At 50.0% G+C, this 17,299-nt stretch overlaps 1 protein-coding gene across 5 annotated transcripts in view; it reads left to right on the top strand.

Moving 5' to 3' along the window:
- The first annotated feature begins 345 nt into the window (after positions 1-345).
- STK11 (serine/threonine kinase 11) overlaps positions 346-17,299 on the top strand; it is a 42,839-nt gene continuing 25,885 nt past the window's right edge. For 2 of the 5 annotated variants that reach the window (XR_012626584.1, XM_074851952.1), the window contains exons 1-4: positions 354-1,956; positions 11,741-11,824; positions 15,570-15,659; positions 16,826-16,958. Coding sequence is in view for 4 of the 5 variants with exons in the window: in XM_074851952.1 (XP_074708053.1) it covers positions 1,667-1,956; positions 11,741-11,824; positions 15,570-15,659; positions 16,826-16,958 (597 nt within the window). In the remaining variant the exon portion in view is untranslated. Of the gene's footprint in view, positions 1,957-11,161; positions 11,393-11,740; positions 11,825-15,569; positions 15,660-16,825; positions 16,959-17,299 lie in introns of those variants that run through there. The other 3 variants (XM_074851953.1, XM_074851951.1, XM_074851955.1) reach the window with 3 other exon arrangements.

Here is a 17,299-nt window from a genome sequence, read left to right as displayed (position 1 = left end):
CGCCGTCCGCCAGCGTGGGGGGCGGGTTAGAAACGAAGCGAACCAACCGGAAGCGAAAGCCGCGCCGCCGGCTCCCGCCCCCTCGTAGCTCCGCCGCAGCCAATCAGCGGGCGGGCGCGCGGGGGCGGGGCCGGCGCCGCGGCCAATGGGAGCGCACGTCGGTCGCCAGGGAGGTGCGAGGCCCGGCGGGGGCAGCGGCGGGAGCGCGGCGGGGCCGGGCGGGGGCGGGAGGTAAACAAAATGGCGGCGGCGTGCGCGGTGCGGCGGGGCTGGCGGCGGGGGTAAAGGGGAGGCGGCGGGGGCCGGCGGGCTCGCGGGGCGGCTGGAGCGGGGCCCTGGGCAGGGCCGCGGTGGCAGAGCGGGGGCAGTGGCCAGCGGGGCTCCCCCTGAGGCGAGGGGGGCGCGGGGGAGAGCGCGGCGCCGGGATCCGGCCCGGTTCCCGAGCCCGGCGGCGGGGAGGGGGGACGAGGCTGCCCGCCCCCCTCCCCCGACTCGACAGAGGGGCGGGGAGGCCCGGGGCTGAGGGAGCGGCCGGAGCTGCCTACGGGGCTCGTCCCCGGCCCGCGGGGGAAGGGCCTGTCCCGGGCGGGCTCCCACCGCCCCGCCGTGGAAGCGGGGAGCCCGGCTGCGGCGGAACCCGGGGGGAGTCCCTTCCCTCCTCTCTCCGTCGGTAATTTGGTTGCACTTAAAGTGTTTTATCCCCTTTTTCAGTCCCTTCCCGCTTTCCCTGGGGGCGGCTGCGGTGTCGCTTGTTTTTCTCCCCACCCCAGCTGACACTTGTGGAAGGGGTGTGAAGGAGGGGGGGGAGAGCCCGGGCGAGGTTGGCATCTCCTCGTTGACCTTCCCTTGTTGGAAAGGGAATGGGGTGTTTTGGGTGCAGGGCAGAGAGAATTACTTCCTCCTGCTTGTTCCGTTTTAAGGTGGGTCAGTAAAGCTGTAGTAGGTTTTGCGTTGTCTGGCACCGGCTGACACCTGGACCAGTGGTGGTGACACATCATGTGCCAGGCGGAATCCGAGCGGTTGAAGGATGCCCCTGGGAGATCTTGATAGGCACCAAAGGCCTCAAACTTTTGTAGGCGTGAAAAGCGAAGACGGTAGAATTGTTTCTGAAAACTCCTTTAAAGAAACTTGGTTCCAGCTTCCCAACGGCTGAAAAAACCCCCATCTGTGCTCATAGCTGGACGGTGAGGACAGCAGGGCAGAAACGCTTCCCCTGCCATCCAGTCTGGAGTTGGTGACTATGATCTACTAGGAATGGAAAGTCACGAAAGAGACTCGGTAATTGTCTGTTTTTATGTGGTGGCCTAAAGTCCCAGAGGATGACCTAGCACTTAAGAATCAAACTGGGCCAAGTTAAAGGCCAAGTTGACTTGAAAGAACCCTGACAGTGGGACCAGGTCGGAAGCAAAGCAAGTCCCAAACTGAGTGTATCTGGTCAAAGATATATATTCTTTTTAAAAGACATTGTGTTACTGGAGCCAGGCCTGGATCTTTTAGCATCCAATCGCAGCTCATAGGTTTGTTTTGTTTTTGTTTTTTTATTCATGTTTGTACAATCTTCTGGCTATTTTTTTTCAAGAAGGAGTAAAAGGGAGTGTTGGAAACTAACAAACAGGATTAAAACCCTGAGCGCTTAAGGAAAACAGGTTAAGGAACTTAATCCAGGATGGATATGCAGGAGCCACAGCAGCTGGGCATGTTTGCAGAGGGCGAGCTGATGTCTGTGGGGATGGACACTTTTATCCATCGCATTGACTCTACGGAGGTCATCTACCAGCCCCGGCGGAAAAGGGCCAAGCTCATTGGCAAGTACCTGATGGGAGACTTACTTGGAGAAGGGTCTTACGGCAAAGTCAAGGAGATGTTGGACTCTGAAACCCTCTGTAGGAGAGCTGTGAAAATACTGAAGAAGAAGAAGCTACGCAGAATTCCCAATGGGGAGGCAAATGTGAAAAAGTAAGTAAATATTTCTGGTAGCTGGGAACTGAGGGGTCAAACTTTGTCCTTAACTTCCAGCTGAAGTTCTGTATCATTTTAAATAACAACGTGGCTTTGTGCTGTGGAAGGGCTTCCTAAACCGTAGGTGTTCATCACTCTCTGCCGTGAGGTGCAGCCAGCGCTGCTGTTGAGGTTGGGAACACAGAAGGAGCGGGCTCTCGAGGGCCGGGGAGGCAGGTCTGTCTGTCTGAACGGACAGCCCGCAACACATGTCACTTTATTAATAGTATTGCTTAAAGAATAAATTGTATTTCTTAAAGGAATTCCCCCTTAAGATTTCACCTTGAAGAGGTAAACGTGCTGTCGGCTGGGGAAGGTGAGAAGTGTAGCTGAGAGTGCAGAAATGGGCTTTGTGCCGTCGTGTTCTGCGCTGTTCGGGCACCTGCCTGGGGGTGTGCGGCTCTCGAGCGTTTGGGATGGCAGTGACTGCTCCCGCCCCTGTCACAGGTGCCTGGAACATCATCCAGTGGATTGTGCACCCGATGGGCATGGGAAGTCTTGGGTTTTTTTCTTGGTCTCGTTTCTGAAATAATTCAAGGCCCTTTCCAGTTGATTTCTGCAGCTGTAAAATGGGGACAAGGGATGTCAACCCTTTTCATTTCAGTGACTCAAGATCTGTGCTTGGAAGCTTTGGAAGTGCCAGTTACATAGTGATTAGTCAGGGCACCAGTTACTAATTAAAATTAACTGGGGGAGCAGCCTGGTGTTACACGGCATCTGTAGGGCCGGGCGTAGGAAACTTTCCCTTTCCGTGGGGCTGCGCTCTGCGTGCGGGGCCCTCGCAGCCAGCTGTGTTTGTCACAGCCCTGGGAGATAGTTGTTTATCTGCTGTGGAGGGGAGCCTTCCGCAGCCAAAACAAACTATTTGCAAGGGTTTATCTCGTAGTGGGAGGGAGAACTTGTGAGATGTTTAGAAGAGTCTTGCATTGCGTCTTTAGCTGGGGCGTGCTGAGTGTAGAGCCCTGACCTAGCAGAGTCTTGTTTCTGTTTCTCAGTTTGGTTTGAGTTTCCGAGCTCAGCTGTGAGATATTTCACATCCTGTACCGGGACTTCTGTCAGTGAGCTGTTTAAGTTTGCCTTCTAACCTTCAGTGACAGACGTAGCTACGGAATAGTCACAAATCCTAATGCTGGGACCTCCCTTTCTCTCCTTTGCTGGCTCAAGTTCAGAATCAGAGTAAACGGTTGGTTAATATGTAATAAAATGTTTCTTGTTTTTCTGGTATAGGCATGAGTGCCCCTTTCCACCCTTGCCCCCTCCTTCAGTTACATCAAGAGCTTCTACTGAAGAAGGGGGAGATTGTTTCCTTCTTAGTGAAACTTTGAAATTTAAATTTTTCTCCCCCGTAGTGAAAAAGGACTTGCCAGATACCCGGAGAGTTTCCTGCTATCAGAACCATGGTAATGGTCCCGTGCCCTGAGGTGAACTCTGTAGAAGTTTTATTCATGCACAGAGCCTGTCTGTGAATGTCTTGTTTGGTTTCATTAAGGTTAGTTATTAAAGCAGACTCGCCAAGCACCACTCTGTTTTGCTGTGGATGTTTTTCTGGCTCAGCCGCACCTGCTTCAAAACACTGCGGCAGATTTAAGATGTTGTCTTCTAACGAGGGTTTACTTTAGTTCAAGTTCCTATTTTTGTCACCTTGTCCTTTTCTTTGTCCACTTATTCGTTCCCTCTATCTGCTGCTTCAGTGGTGAATTTTTTTAAGGCAAAATGTCACATTTTTGTGGTACCCTTGTACCGTGGCACTCTGACCTTACCAAAACCCTTCGGCAGTACCGCGACAGGCGGCGAAGGGTGTCTCTGCTCTGAATAAACCTGTTGTGGCGAGATACGTCATCTACCCTGCATGGGTTGACTGCTCAGTGTGCATGGGGGGAGCAGACCGTTGCTGTATTTCCAGGTAGCGCTGGAAAGGACTCTGCTAATGTTGTTTTTTTAATGTCACGTTGCTTGGCCAGATTCCATTAAAATTTCACTTTCTACAACTGCATTGGGGCAGCTTTGCGTGGTTTATACCCAGCAAACGACTCAAATGTAATAGAACAGCAGAAAATCAGATTGTGGACTGAATCGCACCATTAGGTTCCACTTTCTTGAAAGCTGCTAAGTGCAGTCATGAGTGAGCACCCGATTCCTGTGCTGGTGGGGTTGGCTTCCAGTCCGCCTTGTGTCCTTCTCCGTACGAGGACGTCTGCAGCTTGGTACATGAGACGTGAGCGTGATCAGTCGTCTAATCTTTGTAAACATCCCAAACTTCAGTTGGTGCCCTTTGAGACGAAAAATCTCTCCATCTGCCACCAGAAGTAGTGCCCTGCTCGGTGCTCCCGCTCCCTGCCCGTGGCCCCGCTGGTATGTGTGTGCAGAAGGCTCTTCCAGAGCATTTGCAATCGTGGTAAATGAAGGGGTCAGGAGTGAGAGTCCCGAATCCCTCGTGAAGTGTGTTCTCTGCTGTGGAATCACTGCATAACGTCTGCTCTCTGCGGGTGAACTTCTTCATGTAGTGCTGCAGATGTGGTAAAAGGGCACTGGCAGAGGGTCTGAGCGCTTGGGGGGTGTTCAGGCTTGGTTTAAAAGTGTTTATCTCTTGGAAGTGACCATTTGCTATTTCAGTCTCAGAATACCTTGTACAGTTGTCTCTTAACTGCAGAGACTGCGTCTGTTCCTACTAAAGTGATCTCCAGCACTTCTGACCCTACAGGAAAAAGTTACACATGTGACATGGTTTGTTTGACAGAGGTGTAAGTGAATTTTTATAATGGGCTTGTGCCATTATCACAGGATGCCTCAGCGTTGCTGCTGCTGTGGTGAAGATGAAACTCGCACTGATAGTGCGTCGTCAAAGAAATTCCCTAGAAAACAGTTCCTAGACTGTTGGCCCTTGGGTGGTTACAGGAGCAAGTACTGTACAGGGAGGAATGAGAGCAAGGGAGAGCGCAGGAGCGATGAGCTGCGGAGGATCGTACAGGTCTGTGCCGCGCGTTGGGGACCCCGGGGCTGGAGTTGCACCTCGGGGAGCCCCGGCTGCTGATGCCATCTGGGTGTTACTGCCCGATGCTGGAGACTGCAGCCGCGTCCGGCACGTGTGGGCTGCCTGCCCCGGCCCTCGGTGCAGTAACAGAGCTCTGGAGACCTAGAAATTAAGACTGAAACATGTTTGAGACATAAAATCAAATGATTCTTCTCTACCCTAAAATACTCCTGTTCTGCCCCTGGAAAATGAGCTGTGAAGGGATCTGTGAGCCCTGGTGAGGATGTTGAGGGTTTAAACTCGTAAGACACGATTTCCCTAAACCAATCGAAGGAATCTTTGCTTCGTTTCAGTTACTTTAGAGAAAGTTTGGGGTGGCTTAGTCAACCAGACAGTTCTATGGCTAATTACTGCTTCCAGTTAATACAAAAAATGAGTTTAGTAGGATTGCCAAAAAGATGAAAGAAAACTTGGAAGACTATTTGTCTCTAGCAGCAGAAGTTTAATAAAACTGTGTGCTAATAGCCTCACATTTTAATTAAGTGTTTGGGACTTTCTGTGCATATCCCAAGTGTCTTGTACTGTACTTACCATGCTCAGTGATTACTTGGATTTGAATATATGCTCATCAGAATTCCTCGGAGGTTTAAAATGTGTAGCAGGCCTCTGCTTTGACAGTTTGCTCCTTGGGTCTGCAAATCAAGAGTCTCGCACCTCCAAACATGGACAGTTCTGCTGAAGGAAGGGCTTGTTGCAAGCCGCAGAGGCGGGTGCTTTAGGCAGAGATGGGCTCAAGCTGACTCATCTGATTTCCTGTCCCTCCTAACTCAAGTCTGCTGTACGGAACCAGGTGGCTCTGGTACTTTCTTGGCAAAGCTGGATATTTGCTCAGGTTCAGTGGTGAGATGTTAGAAGCTGTGATCTGCAGGAGAGCGCGGGCAGCTCTGGGGTGGGTACAGGGCTTGTGATGTCGGACGTCCTGCGAGGAGTGGATGTGGATGCCAGCCTGGAACTAGTAAAGGGAAGGAGTAACGCTGTGGTCTTCACCCGCCTTAGCAGCGCCTCGGGCCCACAAAGGGAGCTCTGGAGCAGGGGCCTGTGGCTGTCAGCTTCTGCAGGGTGAGAGCTGGTCCAGGGAGAGGGTCTGCTCTGATCTGCCTCCGCAGCATTTCCCCTCGCGGGGGCTTCTGGGTGCCCATAAAGAAAGAAGTGTGGTGACCACGGTGGATGTTTCTGTATGTTGACATGTTGTGTCCTCGGGGGAGGGAGGGGCACTGGGAACACGGTGGAGTTGCTGCAACTCTCGCAGCATAATTTGGGGTAGTGGCTGGAGAAGAACCGTTTGGGTACTGAAACTTGAAAGATGTAGATCAGCACTGGGTTCATGGACACGGAGTGATGTCAGCCCCTCCGCGTGCCGGATGTACACTCAGATGTGTAAAGCTTAGTTTGGAGAAGGAAATAGTGAAGTGCTCTGCTCAGGCTTTGGTCTGAAATGCCGCTCGTGTGAGCAGAGAGGTGCAGCTTCTTGTGTGGATGAAGATGTCGAGGTGCATCCTGGCAAGCGGAGGGCTGTTCTTTGGGTGAAATAAACAGGAAAAAGCTGTTCACAAGCTAGACCTTAAATAAGTTAATCTGCTTTGTGACATATCAGGGGTACTAACTTGTAATTAAAATTTGCTTTGGCTGTGCAGGATTACAAAATCAATCTAAACAAATACATAATGTAGTTGTTCAGTTGCATAAAGACCGAATGAACGATCGGCGAGTCCTTTGTCGCAATTAGCACCAGTGGCGTTAATGGCTTTGCCGTACGTGCCAGAACGGGCACATGGAGCTGCTCTCTGAGCACGTCCCCTCGCCCTTGGCTGGGGCACCGGTGCGGCGGGGGAGATGTCCCGGTTCCTTGTGCTGGTTCCTCGGCACCACGTGCTGTTCGTAGGGAGCTCGGGATGGGCCGCGGTGGTGTGCTGAAGGGGTGGGGAGGGTAAGCTGCTCCCAGGCTGGGCGCTCTCGCTGCAGCCCGGCTGCAAACCCGCCGTTCTGACACGTGATCTGAGCCGGTAGGTAACGTGGAAAAGATTCACCATCACTTGTCTCCGATAAAATCCTGAAATCTTAGGCCTGTGGAGGAACCTTGTGAACCAAAGGAAGGGAATGAATCTTTTGGCTGTGTTGCTCATTTTTCTTTAAGCAAGAATGGCTTTGATGAAACTGAGGCTTGAAACAAATTGTAGCAAAATGCTGAATCTTATGGTGAAGATGTGCTCCAGGAAAAAACGTCATCTCTCCAGGCTGGCCTCGGCGTCTTTCAAAATCACGTAGCACATGGTACAAGTAGGCAGCTTTGCTTTATACAGTTCTGAGTAACACCACCCCCCCGTTATTTGCCCAAGCAGGGTACCCTGCAAGGGATGAGTGTTATATGTCAGGGTGAGCTTAAGGGGCCTGACAGAACCACAGAGAAACCTTCCAGTTGGAGGAAGAAGAGAAAAGATCTTTGAAGATGGTTACACTTTGAAACAGGCCCCAAACTCTGGCAGTCAGTCTTGCCGCACACTTGAGGGCTTTCTAGTCGGGAAAACTAGGGACAGAATTCCGTGATGGAGACTCTTCTGGCCACGTAATGAATCAGGTGGGTGTGGAGGCGATTACCACACTGCGGAGAGCACAGCCTAGGCCCCTCGCTGGGGCTCTCCCTTTCCCTCTGTGCTGGGGAGACGTCTGACCTCGAAAGCAGCTGTTGTGATTTAAATTTCATATGAAATTTTAGAGGTAGCAAGGAAAGGAGGCAAAGCTGCAGCAGCTCAGGAGGCATCTGGAAAATCTGAGCAGGTTCACTAGGCTAGCGCGGGGACGGCAGGAAGCCACCTTGCCTTGGTTGAGAGGAAAGGCAGCAAGCTGTAGGCACGCAAATCTCTCTTTCCTGGTGCTGTCAATGGAAATGGTATTGTGCAGGCAAACTGCAAAAGAAAGCAGTGGCTGGTGGGGCTTTTTTAGGGTTAATTTTGAAAAAAGTAAATTTGGGCACCTTCTGATGAGGTGAGCACCTATGTTCACTTACTTGATGAAGTTTTCAAACTGAAATGGAATCAGAGGTGCCTGTGGTCTGGCGCTCTCTGTTCCTCAGTCGCTCCAGAATGCAAGAGTAGCTAAAAATAGAAGTAATCTTTCCTCTGGGAAATGGGCTGCTTGGCCTCTGCCCCAGAGGTGGGTGCACTTCACTGGCATTTTAGATTGGTTCGCCAAGTCCTCCTGGGGAAAAAAAAAATCGTTACATAAATATGAAAAATTTATTAGTCTGTTAAAGGTGGAAGGATTTAGTATTTGTGCTTTCAAGCCGTATTACAGGGAATGAGCTGTTGGGATCAGGATTTTAAATGTGTTCCTAATTTTGGAAGCTTTCCCTGCCTTCCCAGCAGAGTAGCCTTATTTAAATATGTGTGTTCACTCCCGCTCTTGCCGGCTTGGTCTGAGCACTCAGCCCGTCTCCCTTCATTATGCAGAAACTTCTTAGACCTACACTAATGCTGGCTGCAGTTTCTATGCTAATTTAATCCACTTCAGCCTTTTGGTCATTACTATAATTAGAGTGGCTGCATCACTTTGCAAATCTGCCTGCCATTTAAACTAAACACTCTTCTGAGCCTTGCCTTGTTATCCTGGGTTTCTGTTTAGCCGTCACAATGGGGTTTTTTAAAGCCATATATGATAAAGCACGAGTGCCTGGCCTAAACTTTGGTAGTGAAGTAATCAGTGTTGCTGCTCAGGGGTCCTTGAAAGATCTTTAAAAATCCTGCTTTCATTCCTGCATCTTCTGAGCCTTTGGAAGGAGCAGTTACTGGCTTGTTAATCAGAAGTGATGCATCAACAAGCCTTTGTACTGGCCACAGCTTGTTATTAGTGGCTGGCTAATTGTGCAGGCAAGGGGCGAGTGGCTTTCTGAGCTCGGTGTGTCATGTGTTTGGGCAGAGGCTCTTGCTTCCGAAACTGTGCTCTGAATTCCTTGTAATGCTGCCTTCGAGAGTCCCAACTGTTGAAATGTAACCACGCTGCTTAAAGCAACTTAGGGAAAGGCAAGAGAAAGAAGCGGCAAAGAAGAGTTTAGGTACAGCTTAGCCCAAGCCCAGAACTGAGCAGCAGCAGAACAAGGCAAAGAGCAGTATCTGCACTTCCAGACACCGACAGAACCACCCTGACCTGACTGTCCTGATCCTCCTGTTTCCCTTCGTCACAGCTGGCACCCAGTGGGATTTTGCAGGTTGAGTTTAATGCAAAAGATACTAAAATGTTGTTTGGGGCACAGTACAAAATCCCAAGAGACAAAACAGCTGATAGGAGATGGCACACGAGGGTCCGTTTTCACAGCCAAGGGAAGATGTCTCCTCAGTTCCACGTTAGTTATCCTCCACAAACAGGATCCGGTTCAGATCTCTGAACCATTCGGTCAAGTTAAGTTAGGACTAGAGTTTGGGAACAAATGGAATTATTAGCTGGAACTCCTGTGTTTGACTCACTCTCGAGACCAGTGTTGTAACTCTTACATTGGTTGCTTCATTTCTGAATTCTCCTGGAAGCTGTATCTTTAATAAAGGGCCCTGTGAAACTGCCTCAAGAGTTGCTACTGCGTGTGAGGAATCTGATGCATCGTCAGGATGATTTCTGGACTGCCCCTACTGCAGGCGCCTTGAGCTGCCCGCACAAATGGACTGATGGGCTGGCCGGCTCGGGGGGCTTTGGCCTGCAGCCCCGACACCGGACAGCTTGTACGTTGTATTCGCTGGTGCTCAGGGGTGGGCAGCCCGTAGCTGTTAAACTGTGCAGCGCTTCCGAGCATGGTTCGGGCGGCGGGAGGGCTCCAGACAGCTCACAGCAGGAGCGGGGGGTGAGCTGGAGGGTGTGGGGGCAGAGCGGGGTGTTGCTGGGGCCCAGCCGAGGCCGGCGGGGCCGCTGTCATCTCCTGCCTGCGAACCGCTCGGGAATCCTCCCGTCCCTCGGCTCTAGCAGCCGTCGCGCTCGTCTCCCAGCCGCAGGAAGCTTTTGGTGCCGGGCTTCTCCGGTCGGGACCGTTGGGGAGTCGCTGCCCCTCTGGCAGCCTCGGCGCCAGGGCTGTCCTCCCTCCCTCCCGCGGCTGCGGGCGATGCACGTCTCTCCTTTGGCTCTGAGGTACCTCTCCTGCTTTTTCTGTAGTTTCTATGTCCTGTGGGAAGTCATGTCGTGCTGAACAGCCCCTCTTCAGATGAATTTCATGTAGTATAATAAAAAAATCAATTTAGTTTCATTTGTGTCTTTAGATTAGCTGATGTCTGATGTTTTTATATTTGTCTAAATTACTTCTATCTGCTCACAATACAACAGCTATCAGAAGTAATTGCTTGTTAGATACAGAAACTTCTCATTCCTTTTTTTGGCAAGTAACTAACACTCAAGTTGCTTTCCAGCTAAAGAACAGAATTTGTGCTGAAATGGGCTGTGTAGCACGTTAACGGCTCTGCGGCGTTTGGCGCCGGGCGCTGCCTGTGACAGCAGGAGCACACCTCAGCGCACGACGCTGCCTCGCGCTGACAGCTGTGGGGGTTGTTCCTGGTCACGATGCTGATTAAAAACATACCCTGAAGTATGAAGACTGGAAGCCCAAGCAAATTTATTTCTGCTCTTGTAACTACAGATGACACTTACGTATAAGAAAGCACGAAGTGCGAACATAAAAGGTTTCTCTTGGAAGTGGCTGTCCTAGATATTACAGTAAACACAGATGTAGCGCGTCCTTCGGGGTCAGCGGGAGGGACGGAGGGAGCTGAGCTGCACCAGTCAGCGTTGTTGGAAAAGCTTTAATTGGAGGGAAGCTGCTAAAGCTGCACCTTTGACGTGTGGAGCACATCAGGGTGGGCTTTGACTTGCCAGGGCAGCGTTTCAGTTCCTTCAGTCGGCACCAGCTTTAACTGGGAACGGTGAGGCGCCAGCCCAGGGCCAGAGGGAGGGTGTGGGACTGCAGGGGACGCCAAACCCCCCTGGTCCGGGCGGGAGGAGGAGGCCCGGCTGGCTGCACCAGGCCCTTGCGAGTCCAGGGCTTGTGGAGGTTTGCAGAGCGTGTCCTCGGGTTGCTCCCTCCACAGAGCCCGGCGGCCGCGGGACCGGCAGCGTCTCTCCAGGAGCTGTTGCTGTGGGCTGGCGCGGCGCGACGCCCTTCTGCTCTTCTTCCTGCTCACGTTGAACGGGGCTGTTCGGCCGTCAACGTCCTGTTGACCAGTCAAGTAGTTAAAGTGGAGCACTGCCCAGATTTTATGGGCAAAACCAGAATAAAGCTTACGTTGGAGCGCAGAATAAAACTTTATATTAGCAGAAGTAACACAGCCTGTGCTGCATGGCACCCAAGCGTTGGCACAGGGCGTTCCTACAACCAGTTCCAAGTCTGGCCCAAAGGTAGGTCGCTCCTTGAGCATAGTTCTGCTGCTGTTGTTTACCAATGGACTAAAATTCCTGCGCAGAGAAAACTGATTCCCTGTGTAGTGTCAACTGGAAGGGGACGAGTTTATTGTCCTGGTCAGTGACCAGGGAGTTTTTTCATGGTCTAACCTTGGACTAATGAATTCAAGAACATACAAGACCTTCTGTCAGACAGCATGCATAGGTGGTCTTAGGTGAAGCAGCTGGGACTAACACGGTTTGAAGTGTCTTTAAAATCCATATGATTTAGAAAACATTAATTTCATTCCCTTGTAAGGAAATAGGCTTTTTAAACATAACTTTTTTCCTTTTCTCTTCCTGCAGGGAAATTCAGCTCCTGCGACGATTACGGCACAAAAATGTTATCCAGTTGGTAGATGTATTATACAATGAAGAGAAGCAGAAAATATATCCTTTTTTCACACAGTTGTTAATAAGGTTTGAATTCCCATTGTTCTCTGCTATAGTGCTGAATCATTAGAGTTCTGCTTTTGTTAAGGCCCTTTTGAACGTTTCTTAAGCTTAAAATTGCTTTCACTGCTATGTCTGGAGTACTTCCCACCCAGGTACGTTTTCTTAAATTTCCCAGTTAGGAAATGAAATATTGTCCCCAGGTTACAGATGCAGGGCTGGGGTAGGGGAGGACTGACCCTCAAATACTGCATTTTATTGTGTGACCTTCAGCAACTTGGAGATGAGAAGAGCTGTGGATCTGTCATTTCTAACCTCCTGTCCGAGCTGTGGTATGTGTTAGTGCTTTTTTCCTCCGAAGATGGGCCTTTTATTGTCTGTGCTATGTGAAATCAATTTTTGTAATGCTTTTTCCTTTAAGTTCTTGGCAGTGGTTTAGGGTTTTTTTCTTTCCCTCAAAAGAAGAAAAAAAAAAAAATCCACTCCCTTGCTGGCACCCTGACGCCTGCAACTCTCCCCTCCCCTTTGGAGGGTCTGTGGTGCTGCAGTGCTGCCTTTCCTGGGGGCAGCTTTGGTGCTGATTATCCCTGACACGATAAGATGAACTCTCAGGCCTGGCCAAGCCTCCGCTGTTCTGTTACTCATGAGCAAGTCCCTTGTGACAGCGCTTGAAGTGACCTAAAGCTTGTAACAGTCCCGAGAGGTTGGAAGCATATTGTTCCTGTGAGATCTACAGCCCAGCTTTTTGAGACTGAACTGTTCAGTCCCTGACTCAAAGCTGTGGCTTGTGATCTCGGTGCATCCTTCAGACTTTAACGTGTTATTCCAGTGCACTGTGTCCCCCAGGTACGCGCGGACACAAACCAACGTCGTGACGTGCCTCAGCTTGCCAGTGAGTAGCTGATTTCTGAGTCTGCCACGCTTGGAGTGCACTTTGGCTTGAACCAGACTGTAAGTTTATTGAGCTGATCTCTTGAAGTACATATGATAAATGGTTGCTTTTATTTTTGACAGTGTTTTCTAAATACTGTCTTCCAATTACAGTACTTCAGAAAACAGGTAATTTAATTGTGCTCTTTAATTAGATCAAATACTCTGCCACCAAGTCATTAGTATGAAAAAATCATGACAACTTTTGCTTGTGTTTTGTAGCCTTAACAGACCGAAGGGACTGCAATTCAATTACTGTCTGTAGAAAGATACCATTTAATTAATAAGAAGCTGGGCTGCTAAAGGAGAAGCGTGGGGAAAAAGAGCCCGAGAGAGACCTCGTGTGTTGGTAACAGGTGATGACAACCCAAAGTGGTCATTCAGAGATGTGACCTCTGGAAGCCGGGAAGGATGTTCCTTGCTTTATGGTAGTGTTTGAAAAAGAACAAATTGTTTTTCAGTACTTTCCCCTTGCAAGTTTAGGTTGAATTTGCTATTTTTAGCTTTATCTGCTTCTACACTCTTAGAAGGTTTGTTTCTGTAAGTGCTTGTTCTGTGCACGTGCGTGGCAATAACTGGAGGGGTTTTGTCAATTCCCTGGCAGTGGGAGTTCCCCCCCAGTCACGTTCTTGCTCGCCCTTTCTCCAGCTTCTCCCTGGCACCCCCGGTGCCTGTGCAGAGTGTCTGAGGATGCGGCAGCACAAACGCTGGTGCAGCCGCGTGGTAAATGGGTTTGGGACCAGATCCAGCTGAAAAGTAACTTTGTCTTTTAGGCTGGCTTCTGTGGGGGTCGGTTCCCTTCCTCGTTTCCCTGTGTAGTCGTGCAAATGCCTGTGTTGGTGCCTTGCAGGAAACAAGGCACGGTGAAAGTTGGGGTGTAGGGGAGGGATGGCAACTTCCCTTTACTAGTAAAGTCCTTGTTTCCAGAATGAGCACTGTCATTCAGCTGAGCTGGTAGAAGGAGGAAGGATTCTATTGTCACCTGAGTTTTGTTGCTGATAAAGCGAACTGCAGGCTTCAGCCGTGTTTGTACTCGGGCAGATAGTGTTTTAAACCTGTGTGCCGTGTCAAAGCATTCAGTGATTTTCTTTGGTAAAGGGAAAGCTGTGATGACTGGATTAAAAATATCAACTACGTTTAGTATTTAATGGGCTGCTTTGATGACCTGCTGTGGCTGGGAATGCAGAGCTGGTGATGAATGGAGAACTAATCCAGGCAGAAAATAAACCCAGGTCAATAAGCAGCATCCCAGCTGGCACCCTCCGACAGCTTCTGTTCCCAGTAAGTGCAGTTGTGCGTGGGAGCAGAACCCTGTTGATGAGAAGAATTGGGAGCCTCAGTCTTCTTGGGGCACCTGTAATAGATCTGCTCCGGCCTGGAAGTTCGTGCTCTAATCCAGCTGATCAGCCAGGGGCGGATCCGTTACAAAAGAAGGGGTGAAAACCAGCCTGGCAGCTAATGACACCGGTCAGGCTGTCCTTTGTAGACGAGAGCGAGAGTTTTGCTCCCCGGGAGCTGCTGTCTCTAATCTACTGTTAGTATTATTCTCTTGAAGGTGGGAGAGTTGATGTCTTCCACATCACTGGGATATAAGTAGTCCACAGATTTCTTCCAGAGTAAGAAACAGTAGGAATGAATTTTGGGAGCTCTTTCTGCTATTCTTGCTTCTACTGATTTACTGGGTGGCATTATGCCCGTCATAAAAATCTTATAGAACTTCAGCGTCCCGCTGAGGAGCAGCTCCTGTGGGGAATGTAGCACAGATTTAATGAGTTTGCACCGTGTTTTGAGCTCCTGGATAGAATGTGCTGCAAAAGGGCAACACAATCTTTAGCACAGATCCCACGTAAAGCTCAGCTCATCTCGTTAGCCTCTCCTGCCTTGAGAGTTAAGATGGCATCCTGGGGCCTAAGCAACTTATTTCAGGCCTAGGTTAAGAAGGCATCTGCCAGGAATAGTGACCAAGGAAATGCTTTGTGCTCTGGAGGACACGGGCTGCCTGACTGAGTTGCTTTTCTCTGCTCTTTTTCTCGAAGGTGCACTCCCCTGGCAAAGCCACCAGATGTCTCAGGGTCTGTTCTCGCAAGCCCCTCGCAGCACAGTCTGCCTGGAAAAGCCCAGGGAGAGCAAGAAAACAGAGGCAATTATTGCTTTAGGCAGTTGTGTAGTTTTCATTGTTTGGCCCCAACTTTAAAGCTCAAGGAGATGAAAACTAGAATATGCTGCGAGGGAACAAATGCTGAAAAGTGCCACCAGTTCTTGGCATTCTGTTGTAACTTTTTTTACCCGTGTTGTTTCAAAAAAGCTTCCCAGCTCCCTAGGGATCCTTTCTCCTGCTACCGAAATACTACCGTGGGGATGGGGGTAAGCAGCAGCTGTTGAATAGTGCATACAGCCAAATCACTTTGAAACAGGAAATGAAGAATAACGAACTTTGGGGAAGGTGAGGGGACAATCTGCTGCAGCCTGCAGCTCTCCTGCCAGGGCTTTCCTGACCTGCTGTAGCCACTTCAGAGCATTATCCTAATTCTGACGTTCTTCTGAGATGCCCAGCTTAATTTCTGTGGAGTTCGCATCCTGTTCCAGGCCTGATCACGGAGCTGCAGCTGGTCATTAAGCAGAAGAATTCTCTGGTGGGGTTTTTTGCATACTGCTGTTAGATGGTTGGAGGAAGGTCGCTGCCTCGGGAGGTGCAGCACAGCTCGGGCTTTGCCCCTCCGGGGTCGGTACGCCAGGGAACGGGGCTCCGCTCCTCTCCCAGCGTGTGCCTGGGAAGTGTTTAACCTTGAAGCTTCCTTAACTCTGCCTTCACGTATATGGTGATGGAGTACTGTGTGTGTGGGATGCAGGAAATGCTGGACAGTGTCCCAGAAAAGAGGTTTCCAGTTTTTCAGGCTCACGGGTAAGTACAGTTTTGTTCCCTGGGCTTCATTAGCCTCTCACCACGGTGCTCTCTTGGATTCGAGAGCACGTTCTCCTCTGATCAGACTGCTGGCTGCACTTTAAAGCAAAGCTGGTGTTGTGTAATAACTGTAGAAAAAAATCAAAACTAATGAAGTGACGTCAGGGATAACCCATAGGCTCTGGGGAAAAAAACCCATCTTTACTGAATTTTCTGTTACTTTTATTTTACTTCATGAGGTGCCTGACAACCCCTCCGGCCCTTTTCCTCCAGCCCTGCCATTCGGTGAAGGTGGGAGCAGCGGGGGAATCCCTGAGGACTTGCCCTGCCTAAACAGAGGCAAAGCCACACAGTTCAGTGTCAGAAAAGAGATTAAAGGTCTTTGGATGGATTAAGGGTTGGCAATATCCAGTGTGATCTGGTAACTTGTTTAGTTAGTGGACAGAATAAGCTGAAGCTCCTTTCGCTCTGCAAGTAAAGGAACCTTAGAATTCTGGAAGTAGGTGCAAGATTGTCGTGTATAGCGAATCCGTGCAGAGCAGCAAATCTGTGGTAGCTATGGACTTTTATGGCCATATTTTCATTTTGTTTAAGGAGGTCTCTGAGATTAGATAGCCTAAGTGAAATACAGGCACATTAAGTCAAGCATTATTTCTGGATATTATGAGATAAAAAGCTTGTGTGCACAGTTGTTGCCAGGCTGTCACTGCACAACGCTCGTTACGTTGCAGTAACGACCTGCCCGCAGCCTCTGACCACAACTACAGCAAAACGCTCCCTTTGACTGGCTGAAGGAAACTTTTTTCCCCACCCCGTGTTAGAGCAAGCTATGCCACTGGAAGCATCTTTTGCTAGCTTAACTCAGCCTGGACTAAAGCAGGTCTCAGGCCTGTGCCAGCGTGGTGCTCAGCACTTCGGAGGTGCGCAGGCTCGTGGAGAGGGTTACCTGAAGCGGTAAGCGCGCTGCTGCTGAGCTCTGCGGGCGACTGCTCGCTCTCAGAACATCAAGGGCCGTTTCCTACACACCACAGCCTCGAGTTCCTCAGCAAATGCAAATCTGTTGACTTGTTTCCAGTAACAGCACCCTTTGCTTTATGTATTATCAGTAGCTCGCGTAGTCTTAGTCTCTGGAAGTGCTTGACTTTTTTTTCCCTCTATTTCTGCAGGTACTTTTGTCAGCTTATAGACGGCTTAGAATACTTGCACAGCCAAGGGATTGTCCACAAGGATATAAAACCGGGGAACCTCCTGCTAACAACCAATGGGACACTAAAAATATCTGATTTAGGCGTAGCAGAGGTATGTGAGAAGCACAGCGGAGTCAAGAACGTGGGAAGCGTGACATTCTAGATTTAGGTCACCTTTGTGGTGTCAACAGATTTATTGTGCAGTTAGGCTTTTGTTCTGCTAAACTTGCAGAGTGCTCTAGAGTGACTGAATATTTATCGCAATTGGCAAAACACTTTTGTTGATAATGGCACAAAACTTCCACCCAGGAAGCGTATAGAGGAAGGCATCACTCTTAGACAAACCCAGAAGTGTGGGGAAATGGCGACAAGCCACCTAACCTTGTCCCCCTGACTTGTGGAGCCTCTTGGCTGGGTAGGAGAGGGGCAGGCGCTGTCACTGGCATGGAGTTG

This window comes from Strix uralensis, chromosome 27, assembly GCF_047716275.1.
Source record: "Strix uralensis isolate ZFMK-TIS-50842 chromosome 27, bStrUra1, whole genome shotgun sequence".
Lineage (NCBI taxonomy): Eukaryota > Metazoa > Chordata > Aves > Strigiformes > Strigidae > Strix > Strix uralensis.
Note: the sequence above shows the minus strand (reverse complement) of the source record. Positions and strands in the feature narration are given on the sequence as shown.